Below are 14522 nucleotides of genomic sequence, written 5' to 3' on the forward strand. Positions count from 1 at the left end.
AGGATTTTAATATTTTTCTTCTTTCCTCTTGGTGTCCTATCTTGTTCTCAAAGCAAATTTTTATAAACTTGTTTTGGTTACACTTTAATCTTCACAAAAGCAGGGACTTTGTAGTTTTGTTCACTTTTTTTCATTCTGTCGTCCAGACTGGAGTGCAGTGGTGCGATCTCGGCTCACTGCAACCTCCGCCTCCCGGGTTCTAGCAATTCTCCTGCCTCAGCCTCCTGAGTAGCTGGGACTACAGTTGCACAGTGCCATGCCGGCTAATTTTTTGTATTTTAGTAGAGATGGGGTTTAACTGTGTTGTTCGGGCTGGTCTCAAACTCCTGAGCTCAGGCAATCCACCCGCCTCAGCCTCCCAAAGTGCTAAGATTACAGGCATGAGCCACCACGCCTGGCCTTGTTCACTTTTTATTCCAAGGCTTAGGGTATAGTAGGCATTCAATAATTATATGTTGAGTAAGTGAATGAATGAATGAATGCATAAATTGTATAAGTAAATAGCATTTGGTACCAGTATATAAAAAAGGCCAAAGTAACTTACATTTTGGGGCTAGGGTATAGGTTTTGGTGTGAAACCACAACTTTAAGCAGCATGCCAAGGGCACGCCAAAAGATTGTTGTAGGCCAGGCATGGTGGCTTCCGGCACTTTGGGAGGCCCTGAGGCGGGCGGATCACTTGAGGTCAGGAGTTCAAGACCAGCCTGGCCAACATGGTTAAACCCCGTCTCTCCTAAAAATACAACAATCAGCTGGGCGTCGTGGCTGGCACTTGTAGTCCCAGCTACTCAGGAGGCTGAGGTGAGAGAATTGCTTGAACTGGGAGGTGAAGGTTGCAGTGAGCTGAGATCGTGCCACTGCACTCCAACCTAGGTAACAGAGTAAGACTTTCTCTCAAACAAAACAAAAACAAAAGATTGTTGTAGGGGAAAATGTGTGATATCTTTCCTTCCCATAAGGGTCATAGCCAACACACCTATAACAAAAGACAGGTTAACAATAGAAAAGCATAACACATTTGTTTAACCAAAGTTTTAGGTGACATGGGAACCTTCAGAAATGAAGACGGAAAGACCCAGGGAAATCTGTCTATTTTTTAAAATAGAGATGGGGTCTCTCTGGTTTAATAGAGATGGGGTTCTCCTGGCTCCGCCTACCAAAATGCTGGGGTTGCAGGCATGAGCCACTGTGCCCAGCCTGTTTATTTTCTCGAGACAGAGTCTCGCTCTGTCCATTTTTGGTGCTTAGGTTCAATGAAGAGTGGGCAGCCACGTAGATGTGGTTGGACAGAAGGGTAAGATCCAATGGTTCTCGACTGAGAACAGAGACCCAGCCTGTCTTTTCAGATTCTTCTTGGCCTCTCCATGTAACTTTCCCTCCTGCTGGGTTTAGAGCAGGACTCCTTTGGAAAGGAGACCTACTATCAGACAAGGTAGGGTAGATAATTTCTTTATTTCTCTATTCTTTATGCCTGTTCTTACACAGAAAAGTGAGGAATGATAATATTTCTAGGTTTTGTAGCTTGCTTTGGGGAGAGGGATTTTAGTTTCTATGACTGGCCTTCAGTTTCCATGACTCACTTTGGGGGAGAAAGAGAGGTGGGAGACAGGAGGGCAGGAGAAGGTCAGAGAGAAACTGCTTCTGAGGCCTTTCAATCTCCTTCAGTTCAAAGTACTCAGCATGCCAAAGCACCATGCTTTGTGGTATCATTTTCCAAACCCCGACATGGTATAAAGGCACCTAGTTTTTTAAAATACCAATTATATCAAGTAAAAGAATACCTATGGAAACACTTCAAAAATATAAAAGTTACATGATATATTAATATAATTTTTACATATGTATGACTTGTAATCTTGTTTGCTTTTCATTTGCAGATTTTGTGACTGAAGGCACTGCACTGTGACCAAAAGTGCCAAATGACTTTTTTGAGTCTGTGTTAAATATATCAGGTTTCCACTGATGCCTGGAAGAGGTAGATCAGTCTGTGTGGTAACATCAAGGGAAACTTCCATTCCTTGAGAGCCCAAGGGGTGGGAAGCGAACAGATGCAATGGCAGTCTCATTAGAATGGCTGGTGATTTGCTCATTCTACTATTTGAAGGAATTCAACAATTCAAGTCGGAGCTACAAGAGTCACAATTTTGAAGCCCACACAAGAAAGTCTCATTTGAATCTTTACTCATTTGGAAAGGGAAAAGTCCCTAGGATCGCCCAGCATCCACAACAAAGCAGGGTCTGCTAAATTCCCATCATTTGGGAAGAGGAGCCTTTTTTTTTTTTTTTTTTGCCTGAACTATCCTCCAGATCTCCTGGGAGGGATGGCAAAAAAAAAAAAAGGTCATCAGATATGCAGGCAGATGGGCTGTGATCACCACAGGAAGCTCGAAGTATTTGGGGAAACTGAAACTGTCTAGGGATAAAGCTGGCCTGCTTTGTGTGTTTCGGGTTTCACTGATTAAAAAAAAAAATCCATCTACCAGCGTGGATAAATTTTAAAATTCTGCCATGCCCAGTTTTCGAAGCCCCAAATGCGATATAGGAACAGCTGTGGTGTGAATTAGTTGGTCTAAGCTTTTGGGCCGCTTCCAACTTCGCTATTGCTCATGCCCTACAGGTCAAGGAAAGAAGTGATGTAATGCACTTAGCTAGGCCACTTTAATTACAACGGCATGGAGAGGGGGAGGGGTCACAAGCGGTGACAAGTTTAGCGCATGACTTGCCCTGGGGATGCAGGAAACAAAAACATCGACGACCATTGGCTGCGTTGGCTTCCGACCCGGGTCTCTAACCGAGCTCCAGGTCTGGAACCTTGAAACACGTTTCCTGGGAAAAGGGGTGGCGCTATCCCACAGAGCGTCAACCTTAAACACAAACAGCACACACACACCCACGCAGGCTGGCGGCGTCCTCCCTGCTGGGATGGGCGTCGGGCCCAGTGCTTGGCACACGGTCCCCAGGAGCTTCCCCCGAAGGTTCCCCCGAAGCCAGCCACAGCTGCCCAGCTCGGCGCACAGAGCCCGCGGAGGTACCGAGTCCGCGGAAATCCGGACCCGCTCCAAGTGAGCCGCGTTGTCGTCATTCATTCGCAGTGTCCGGAGCGTCCTTCCAGCAGGGAGCTGGGCTTCGCTAGTGGCGCCACCGGTCCCGACACGCCGCGTTAAGGCGCGGCCACTTCGCTAGCTCCAGCAGGTAGAGACGGCAGGGGCCCTGGAGCTCCGGTCGGCGCCGCGGGAGCAGCAGCGCCCCAGCCCAGCTTGGCCCTGACCGCGGGGCCGAATCCACTCGGGTGGCCCGCAGCCCTGCCCGCCGCCGAGCCGCATCCCGGGACTGAGCTATACCACTTCCTCCTCCTCCCGCTCCCTTCCTCCTCCTCTTCCTCCTCCTCCAGCTCCTCCCGCCGCCGTGGGCCGGAGCCGGGCTGCAGAGCGCCAGGCCCGGGCGTCTGCGGCCGCGGGCTCTCGCGGGGCGGCGGCGCTGCGGGGAGGATGCTGCTCGCCGCGCCCGCGTCCTCGCCGTCCTCCCCGGCCTCCTTCTGGGGCTTTGTTGTGGCCCGGTCGCCGCAGGCCGCCCCCTGAAGTCGCCTGCCGCCGCCGCCGCACCTAGCGGACGGGCGGGCGGTCGGGCGCGCGTGTGCCCAGGAGTGCGCGCCTGTCGCGGTGGTGGGTGCAGGACCCGACCCACGGGCCCATTGTGCGCCCGCCCGCGGCGGCCAGGACCATGTGGGTGAACCCCGAGGAGGTGTTGCTGGCCAACGCGCTGTGGATCACCGAGAGGGCCAACCCATACTTCATCCTACAGCGGAGGAAGGGCCACGCCGGCGATGGAGGCGGCGGCGGCGGACTGGCGGGTAAGGACCCTGGCTGATCCCTGCAGGAGGGGAGCCGGGAGCGCTGCGGCCCCGCCCGCGGCCCTGGGCTGCAGGCTCCGGAGACGCCGCCCGGTCCCCTGGGGCTGGGCGACTCGCCCTGCCTCCTTGTGTGCGAGGCTTCGAAAGTCGTGCTGTTCAGGTTGGGCAGAGATGCTTCTTTTTTGACTCTGTCAGGCTTTGGGGCCCTTAGCGTACTGAGCGTTCTTTAAGTGGATGATGTTGAGGAGAATGGAAAAGAGTGAGTCTGGGGCGGAGGGAATGTATTATCCCCTATAAATTGAATGCAGCATTCCCTTCCCCTCCCCCCCTTAAAAATACTGTTTTCCAAATGGAGAAGACGGAAGGAAGAAGGTTAATTTTTACTCCACTTTCTTTACTGGCAACAGCAGGATCAGGTGTAAAATGCTCTTTTGTTTCCAGGGAAGCGATCAGTAAGGAACTGATGTGGTCATTTCCTAGATGAGTTATGACCGAAGAGAATGAATAAGGAAACAGGAATTCTTTTGTTTCACCTGATTAGAAATAAAGCAAAGCAAGCTGTCTGGTTCTAGTAGTAAAAATAATTGGCTGCATAACTGCATTTTAACTATTTTGGCTCAATCACATCTTCCCTAAACCCCCTTCCTTCAAGGTATTATTGTAATTGTTGCTGAAGCCATATCATATCATTCAGGATAATAAGATCAGTTAGACCTATATCCAAAGTAGTGCCATATTCGAAATAATCTTGAACTCATACCATACTAGAGAAATTGGACCTTCTCCCTCTTTGCGTTATTTAGAACGAACAGAACTGGAATACTTTGTACAGTGAAAAAGTTAGTAGAAGAAATAGTAGAAGTTTCACTAGGAAGGAGACTGCAAAAAAGAGATGAACTTTGACCTCCTCAGAGTTGAGCATTTATCAACCTCATATATCACCTGGGGTTTGCACACTAGGTAAATTGTTGCTTTCAAATGCTGTGCTATGAAATAAAGATTCTTGATATATGTATTTACTTATAATTATATTTATAAACTAATTTTCTCAAGATTAAAATTCAAGTGTCATGTGGTACAATATATACTGGTATGTTTGAAGGATCTTGCTTCTACCAGAAAAGATAAATGTGCAGAGCTCCAGGCCCCATTCTGGAAATACTGACTAGTGATCTGATACCAGGATTTTCCAGTTCACTTTGTAGAAGTTATCTAACTCTAAATGTTACTGTGTAATTTACAGGTCTAATATTGGAGTCAGCCTACATTGTCCTTTTTTTTTGAAACAGAGTCTTGCTCTGTTGCCCAGGCTGGAGTGCAGTGGTGCGATCTTGGCTCACTGCAACCTCCTCCTCCCAGGTTCAAGCGATTCTCCTGCCTCAGCCTCCTGAGTAGCTGGGACTACAGGCATGAACCACCATGCCCGGCTAATTTTTTTGTATTTTTAATAGAGACGAGATTTCACCATGTTGACCAGGCTGGTCTTGAACTCGTGATCTCAAATTAATTTGCCCACCTTGGCCTCCTGAAGTGCTGGGATTACAGGCGTGAGCCACCTTGCCAGGCCCACATAGTCCTTTAAGCCTAGGACAACAACATAGAGTAGATAATTTACTGTAGTAAAAAAGAACGTTTCCTTCTGCAGTTAACCCTCCTACACCTTGTAAACATTAAGCATTCATTTACCTGTATCATTTGCAATAGGATGTGAAAAATTCAGGGATTCAGAGCCTTCTTTTTCTGCTTAACATTTGTATTGTGTTCTTACTGGTTTTTAGAGCTATAACTGACTACAGTCCACTTGAAATCTCATCTTGTCATCAATGACTTATTTCACATAGGTAAAATTACATCTTGTAAATTGAGAAATCACAGCAATTACGCTTATTAATGGAATCATTGAAATCATTGTCATGGAAAGATTAGCACAGAAAGCTGTAAAAAACAATGGGTCAAAGTTGAGGACACTTAACATTTTTTAAAAATTAAGATATTCTGGGTTCCTGATTCCAAGCTATATATATAGGCATTGATGCAATGAAGTCCTTCTTCTATTGTGGATGCATTTGATTGATTTATTTAACTCCCTTTGACAGATTTCATACATATACATAAAATTACAGACATCAGATGCAAAGTGCAGTGATCTAGTACAAAGTGAACACTTGGCAACCAACACCAGGATTAAAAAAATAGAACACTGCTATTGTGCCAAAAGCCCCCTTGTGATTCTCAGTCAATCATTGTCACCTCCCCCAAAGATAAAAACTGTCCTCATGTTTTTTTTTGTAAATACTTCCTTGATTTTTCTTTATAGTTTTTCCAAAGAACATATCCCTAAACTCTATATTTTGGTTTTGCCTTTTTTTTTTTTTTTGGCAAGAAATGAAATGGAATTATAGAGTATGTATTCGTTTGTGTCTGGATTCTTTTGCTCAGCCTTGTGCATGTGATATTCATTTTGTTGCTGGTGGTTGTAATTCATTCATTTTTCTGTTCTGTGTAGAAAACTATGATATGAGTATACCACAATTTATTTATGTGTTTATCAACTGTATTGTTGGTGGACCATTGGATGGTCCATTTGGGGGCATTATGGATCATGTGGCTGTGGTCATTTTGGGACATGTTTCTTGGTGCCTGTGGGCATACATTTCTTTTTGCTCTATAAACAGGAGAGGAATTGCTAGCTTATAATGTATTATCAACTTCAGTAGATGATACCAAACAGTTTTCCAGAGTAGTTGTACCAATATAATCCCACCAGCAGCATATGGAAGTTTCCCTTGTTCCATCATGTATCCTTGTCAACACTGTCAGTCTTTATAATTTTAGCCATTGTTGTGGTTTTGGAGTAATGTCACATCGCAGGGTTAATTTGCTTTTTCCTGACTGATGAAGTTGAGCATTTTTCCATATGTTTATTCGCCATTTGGAATATTTTGAGATATGATTGTTCAAGTCTCCTGTCCATTTTTCAACTGGATTGTCTTTTTTCTTACTAACTTGCAGAAATTTAAAAAATATATTCTGGGTATGAGTCCACTGTTACATGTGTGGCAAAATCTTCATTTGTTCCTTACCTATTTACTCTGTAAAGGATGAACAGAGATTCTTAATTTTTAAAATTCCTTAAGTCCTTTTTAGATACCATTTCCTTTTAGATACCATTTCCTTTATGGTTAATATTTTATTGTGTTCTATTCAATAAGTCTTTTCCTGCTCTGTGGTTATAAAGACATTCTTCTATATTCTAGAAATGTAACAGTTTTAACCCCCACCTTAACATGTATAGATCACTGGGAATTAATTTTTGCATATTGTGGGAAGTAGGGGTTAGGTATTGTATTTTTAATTTTTCGTGGACATTCATTTGCCCCAGCGTGATTTATTGGGAAGGCTATTCTGTCTTCACTGTTCTGTAGAGCTATGCTTGTCATAAATCAAGTACCCATATGTGTGGGTCTGTTTTGGGTTTTCTACTCTATTTCTTTTGTTTATTAGTATATTCTTGCACCAACACCACACTGTAGTTTTAATTTTCTTTTAGATTCAGGGGTTACATGCACAGTTACATGGGTAATTGTGTACTGTACTTTTATAGTAAGAGTTTATATGCAGTAGATAAAGTTCTATTATCTTGTTCTTTGTTCTCTACAGGTTTCTTGACTATTTGAGTACAATACAGATGCTCCTCTACTTACAGTGGAGTTATGTTTCAGTAAGTTGAAAATATTGATGCATTTTTTTAACTTAAAATATCCTCAATTTACAGTGAGTTTATCCAGATGTGACCTTATTGTAAGTCAAGGAGCAAACCGAATTTGTATAGTTTCTGCATCATTATAAACTAAAAAAAATTTGTAAGTCGAACCATTGTAAGTTGGGACCCATCTGTATTTTAGAATCAGCTTGCAAAGTCTCACCAAAACAAAACAACAGCAGCAACAAAGATGTTAAAACTATTGAGATTTTGATCGACATTACATTGAGTCTGTAAATAAATTTGGGCAAAATTTTTACTTTTCTAGTATCAAGTCTTCTGGTCCATGAACATGGTATATTCCTTTATTTATTTAGATCTTTAAAATTTTTTCTCAGTGTTTTATAGTGTTCTTTGTAGAGGTTTTAAGCTTCATTTATTATATTTATTCCTAGGTATTTCATATTTTTTTCACTCTGTTGTATATTCTGTCTTTTTAAAATTTTATTTTCTGCTTCTTTTTTGCTGGGATGTAGAAATATAGTTGTTTTATATATTCACCTGTATCCCAAATGTAGCTAACTTAAGAAATGAATTCTAGTAATTTATCTGTAAATTCTTTTTTTTTTATTTCCTACATAGACAACCATATCACCTGCTAATATTGACAGTTTATTTCTTTTGTAATTCCTATGCTTTTAAAAATTGTCTTTGCCTTTCTTGACAGGCTAGGACCTCATATACAATTATGAATTGATGTGGCAATTGTACGTACTCTTATCCCTTCCCAGGTCTTAAAAGAAAGACTTTCAACATTTGTTCATTGTTAAGTATGGTAATTTTTGTAAAATTTTTTGTTTCTTTTTTTTTTATTTTTGTTCTCCTTGCCTGTTTTCATTTTATTTTATTTTGAGGAGTTCTTATTCCTAGTTTGCCAAGAGTTTTTGATTATATTTGGATGCTGAAGTTTTAAGAAATGCTTTTCCATTTTTATCAATGTAATCATGATTTTTCCTTTATCCTGTTAGTGTGGTAACTTATAGTAACTGATTTTCAAGTGTTTACCTGAACTTGCATTTATAAAGCAATCCTAATAATATAGCATTATTGCATTATAATTGTAATATATTCCTGGTGAATTGAGCATTTTATCATTATGAAATATTCACATATATTTCCAGAATTGCTTTTGTCTCATTCTTATGGTTGGAATAGATTTATTTGGTTAGTATTTTTATGGTATCTCTTTTTCATACTTTTACTTTCAACTCTTCTCTATCCTTATGTTTTAGATATGTCTTTTATAAATAGGGGATAGTTGATTTATTTCCTTTTTATAATGTTTAATAATTTAATTTTTTTTTTATAAATAGAGATGGGGTCTCACTATATTGGCCAGGCTGGTCTCAAACTCCTGGCCTAAACCAATTCTCCTACCTTGACATCTCAAAGTGCTGGAATTACAGGTGTGAGCCCCCATACCCAGGCAGTTGACTTTTTCTTATTCAATTTTGAAATTTTTTCACTCTTAATTGTATTATTTAGTTAATGTCCATGTGACTTGGATTTAAATCTGCTCTTTTATTAAGTGCTTTGTACTTTTTCTAGCTATCTTGTGTTCTTTTTATTTTGCCTTCCTTGCCTTTTGGTGGGATATGGGAATAATTTTTTTTAAGTTACAATTTTTGAGACTCTATTAGCTAGAAGTTCTATATTCATTTTATTATTCTTTAGTGGTTATTCTGGACATTACATATGCAGTTTTGACTCATCAAATTATATTGTTAACCAGTACTTTTTTTTTTAACCTTTTTTTTTTTTTAAAGGAAAGCCAGGGTCTCACTATGTTGCCCAGGCTGGTCTCAAACTCCTGGCTTCAAGTGATTCTCGCACCTCAGCTTCCCAAATTGCTGGGATTAGAAGTGTCAGTCACTGCACCTGGCCATTATTTTTTATTTTTTAAATTGACGTGTTAAATCTTTTCTCATGTAATGCAAAGACCATGGAATACTTTAACTCCCCACCCCCAATTTACATACCATTTTTGTTGTAATAATGTATTTTAATTCTTAACATATTTTCAACCCAAGGACATGCAGTTGTTACTAATTTTAAAGCCTATATTCAGTTAGATCTCTACATGTTTACCGTTTTTGTTTTACTTTCTTCTTCCCTCTCTGATGGTTTTTCTGGAATCCATTTTCCACTGCCAGGAAAAACATCCTTTACTCTTTCCATTAGTGAGGACCTGCTTGTCACAGCTTTTCTCAGTTTTTGTATGTCTCCAAATGTCTTCATTATGCTTTCTTTCTTGAAGGATATTTTTATTTTGAATGGTTGGCACTTAATATGTTTTTAAAAAGCGTGGTTGAGACATCATTTCTTTTGAGTTAAACTGTCACTCTGAATTGTTGTTCTTTTGTGAGTAATATGTCTTTTTTCTCTAACTCTTTTTAGGGTTTTCTGTTTGACTTTGGTCTTCTGCAGTTTTAGTATGATCTAGATAATTTGTGGATGTTTAAAAATCCTGCTTAGGGGTAGTAGGTATTCTTTAATATGTCTTTCCGTGGGTTAGTAGACTTCTCATCCACTGTCTCTTCAAATATTGCCTTTCTTTCATTCCCTCATCTCTCTTTCTGGCACTCCAATTACATATATGTTAGACATTCTCATCGAATCTTCTATGTCTGTTACCTTTTAAGTTTTACTTCATTTTGGCTACTTTTTTCTGATCTCTGTTCCAAGTTAATTACTATCTCCTTAACTGTATTTAATCTGTTCAGCCCAACCGCTTTTAATTATTTTTTAAATCAAAAATTTCTATTTGATTCATTGTCTAATTTTCAGTTCTTACAATTCTCAATCTTATTTTTTTGTCTTTTTTGAGCAAGTATGGTTCTTGTAAGGCCTCAATTAACTTAAATATCTCGAGCTCTTATAAGCCTGTTCTATTGTCTGTTTTTCTCTCCTAGTTTTCATTCATGCTCTGATGTCATTTTTTATGTCTGGCTACTTTTGATTATGAACTGGACATTGTACTTCTACTTTGTAAAACTAATCTGAAGGAGAAGATAATATTATTTTCTATGAGAAAATTTTTTTTTGCCAGTTGCAAACCAAAATCACTAAATTTTGGTACTGATATATTTTCATTGTTTTTGTTTTTTTGTTTTTTTTGAGACGGAGTCTCGCTGTGTCGCCCAGGCTGGAGAGCAGTGGCGCGATCTCGGCTCACTGCAAGCTCCGCCTCCCGGGTTCACGCCATTCTCCTGCCTCAGCCTCCCGAGTAGCTGGGACTACAGGCGCCCGCCACCACGCCCAGCTAATTTTTTTGTATTTTAGTAGAGACGGGGTTTCACCATGTTAGCCAGGATGGTCTTGATCTCCTGACCTCGTGATCCACCCTTCTCGGCCTCCCAAAGTGCTGGGATTACAGGCGTGAGCCACCGTGCCCAGCGGTAGTGATATATTTTCAAGCTGAGCTCTAACTTGAGTGGATTTGCCTACTTAGGATTTACAGTTATGATTAGGTCGTAGCCCTCCATCGTCCCAACCCAAAGAGGAAAAGGTGGCATCATTAGCTGCCCTACCTCTTTGATGGTACTAACTCCTATCCTGGTCCCCCTAAGTCCAGGATTCTGTTAAAAGCACATCCAGACTCTAAGCTGCTCAGCAGCCCCTTATGGAAGAGGCACACGCCTCCCAAAATAACTGTCACTCTAAAATACAGAGCTCTCCCCCTTGAGCCTGTCTTTTCTTCAGGTATGGTAATTTGTTGCTTTTTAATTTTTTGATATTTTAAAATATATTTTGTCCAATGTGTATAGTTGTCCTGATTAGTTGATGTTGGTATAGATTATCTTATCTGACATTATAAGGTAGATGCTATTATTATCCTCAGTATGTAGAAAAGGAAACTAAGGCTTTAAAGAGATTGAGTGATTTACCCTAGGTCCCACACCTAATAAGTGCGAGCCTATTTGATTTTGTATGTATTTATTCTTTTTTTTTTTTTTTTTTTTTTTTTTTGACACAGAGTCTCTCTCTGTCATCCAGGCTGGAGTGCAGTGGCACAATCTTGGCTCACTGCAACTTCCACCTCCTGAGTTCAAGCAATTCTCCTACCTTAGTCTCCCAAGTAGCTAGGACTACAGGTGCATGCCACCACGCCCAGCTAATTTTTTTGTATTTTTTTAGTAGAGGAGGGGTTTCACCACGTTGGCCAGGCTGGTCTCAAACTTCTGACCTCAGATGATCTGCCCACTTAGGCCTCACAAAGTGCTGGGATTACAGGCGTGAGCCACCACATCCAGCCTATTTAGTATTCTTCTTTATATGCATTTATTTATTTATTTATTTTTATTTAATAGAGATGGGGTTTCACTGTATTGCCCAGGCTGGTCTCAAAATCCTGAGCTTAGGTAGTCCTCCTGCCTCGGCCTCCCAAAGTGCTAGAATTATAGGCATGAGCCACTGCACCTGGCCTATTTAGTATTCTTTACAAGACTGATATGGTTTGGCTGTGTCCCCACTCAAATCTCATCTTGAGTTGTAGCTCCCATGGTTCCCACATGTTGTGGGAGGGACCCAGTGGAAATAATTGAATCATGGGGGCAGTTTCCGCCATACTGTTCTCGTGGTAGTGAATAAGTCTCACGAGAGCTGATGGCTTTATAGGGGGAAACCCCTTTCGCTTGACTCTTATTTCTCTCTTTGCTGGACGCCATGTGAGACATCCCTTTGCTCTTCCTTCATCTTCCACCATAATTGTGAGGCCTCCCCAGCCATGTGGAACTGTGAGTCAATTAAACCTCAGTCTTTTGTAAATTGTCCCCTCTCAGATATGTCTTTATCAGTAGCGTGAAAATGAACTAATAGATTAATTATAATGGTGTATGTTAACCTTATTTTCCTTTTATAACCACCCCCCATTTGAAAATCTAATAAGCTATGGACTCTACCTTGAGAAAAATGAAAGCACTCCAAAAATTTGCCTGCAATTTAGGAGCTTAATGGATCCCAGGTGAATTAGAACATAAGGGCTTCAAGTTAAAAGATCTCAAGAGATGGAGACTGTTTCTCGTTACACAAAATCAAATGTGTGATTTGCTCAGTAAACAGTTGTCTCAGAAATGTGTTTGTGTATCAACTATGTTTAGGGTACTGAACTTTACAAAGATGTAAAAGAAAGAAAAAGCCAGTTTTTGCTGGGTCATATTATTAATCTTGAGATGAAACATGGGTGAACAAATTCGGGAGATTTAAGAAGATAGGCATGGAGATGATAAGAGTGCAGACAGATTAAGTCCATATCAAATTGTTCCATCTGAGCTAGAGCATTGGACTGTCCAGGAATTCGACGTACTGCGTTCAGTGGAGACCTCCACAACTAGGGAGACTTTCCATTTCGTAATCAAACAACCAGATAACTCCCAGAAATGTAGGAGAAATAAGAAAGTGATACTCATGAAGCTCTGACTGGTTAGGAGGTGTTTGTTTGTTTTTAGGATAAATGCTTTCATCTTGCCAGCTTGTAAGTACTGTATTAGTAAAGTTGCAACTAGTAGTGCTTGTGTATTTATTTATACAGTTGACCCTTGAACAACTCAAGGGTTAGGGATGCCAATCCCCCATGCAGTCAAAAATCTGTGTATAATTGTTGACTCCCCCAAAACTTAACTACTAATAACCTACTGTTGACCGGAAGTCTTACTGATAACATTAACAGTAGATTACACATATTTTTTGTTATATGTATGATATACTGCATTCTTCTTATAAAGTAAGCTAGAAAAGCAAGTGTTATTAAGAAAATCCTAAGGAAAAGAAAGTATATTTACTGTTCATTAAATGGAAGTGCTTCATCATAAAGGTTTTTGTCCTCATCGTCTTCACAAGGTTGAATAGGCTGAGGAAGAGGAGGTGGAGGGGTTGGTATTGCTGTTTCAGGTGGCAGAGGCTGAATAGATCCAGGCAGTAGATCCAGGCAGTTCAAACCCATGTTGTTTAAAGGTCAACTGTAATATAAAAGCAGTTAAAATTTATGTTAGCTCCTAATGGAACTTAATGTTGTAATTCATGTCAATGAAAAGAATCAAACTCTGTAAAATATTTAAAGAACCTTATTCTGAACCAAATATGAGTGACTATGGTCCAAGGCACATTCTCAAGAGGTCCTGAGAACGTGTGTCCAAGGTGGCTGGGTTATAGCTTGGGTTTATACTTTTTAGGGGGATGGACATAAGACAACAGTATATGTAAGGTATACATTGGTTTGGTCTGGGCAGGCAGGACTATTCGAAGAGGTGGGGGCTTCCAGGTAACAGGTGGATTCAAAGATTTTCTAATGGGCAATTGGTTTTATTAAAGAATTATTATCTATAGATCTGGAATCAATAGAAGAGTGACTGGGTTAAGATAGGAGTTGTGAATAGAAAGGAGTGACTGGGTTAAGATAAGGGGTTGTGAAGACTCAGATTCTTTTTTTTTTTTTTTTTTTAAAAAAAAAAACAGTCTTGCTCTGTTGCCCAGGCTGGAGTGCAGTGGTGAGATTTCGGCCTACTGCAATCTCCACCTCCCAGGTTCAAGCAATTCTCCTGTCTCAGCCTCCCAAGTACCTGGGACTACAGGCGTGTGCGACCACACCCAGCTAATTTTGTATTTTTAGTAGAGATGGGGTTTCACCATGTTGGTCAGGCTGGTCTCCTGACCTCAGGTGATCCACCCGCCTTGGTCTCCCAAAGTGCTGGGATTACAGGCGTGAACCATAGCTCCAGGGCCCCAAGATTCTTATGTAGTGAGGTTGCACAGGTAGATGCCATGGCAGATGTTTCCTACTCAAACCTTTAAAAGGTGCTAAACACCTAGCTAATCTCTTTAGGATCAGAAAAAAGACCTGATCTCTGTTTTAATGTTAATGCTAGTCAGTTGTGCCTGAATTCGAAAGGGGGAAGGGTATAATGAAGCATG

The 14522-nt window shown here is 40.9% G+C and overlaps 1 protein-coding gene across 1 annotated transcript in view; it reads left to right on the forward strand.

Annotated features, from left to right (window-relative positions):
- Positions 1-3378: 3378 nt before the first annotated feature.
- LOC105493286 (TBC1 domain family member 9) overlaps positions 3379-14522 on the forward strand; it is a 138003-nt gene continuing 126859 nt past the window's right edge. The window contains exon 1 of the mRNA XM_011760824.2: positions 3379-3850. Coding sequence (XP_011759126.1) covers positions 3721-3850 — 130 coding nt within the window. The 5' untranslated portion in view covers positions 3379-3720. The remainder of the gene's footprint in view (positions 3851-14522) is intronic.

This window comes from Macaca nemestrina, chromosome 3 (genome assembly GCF_043159975.1).
Source record: "Macaca nemestrina isolate mMacNem1 chromosome 3, mMacNem.hap1, whole genome shotgun sequence".
Taxonomy (NCBI): Eukaryota; Metazoa; Chordata; class Mammalia; order Primates; family Cercopithecidae; genus Macaca; species Macaca nemestrina.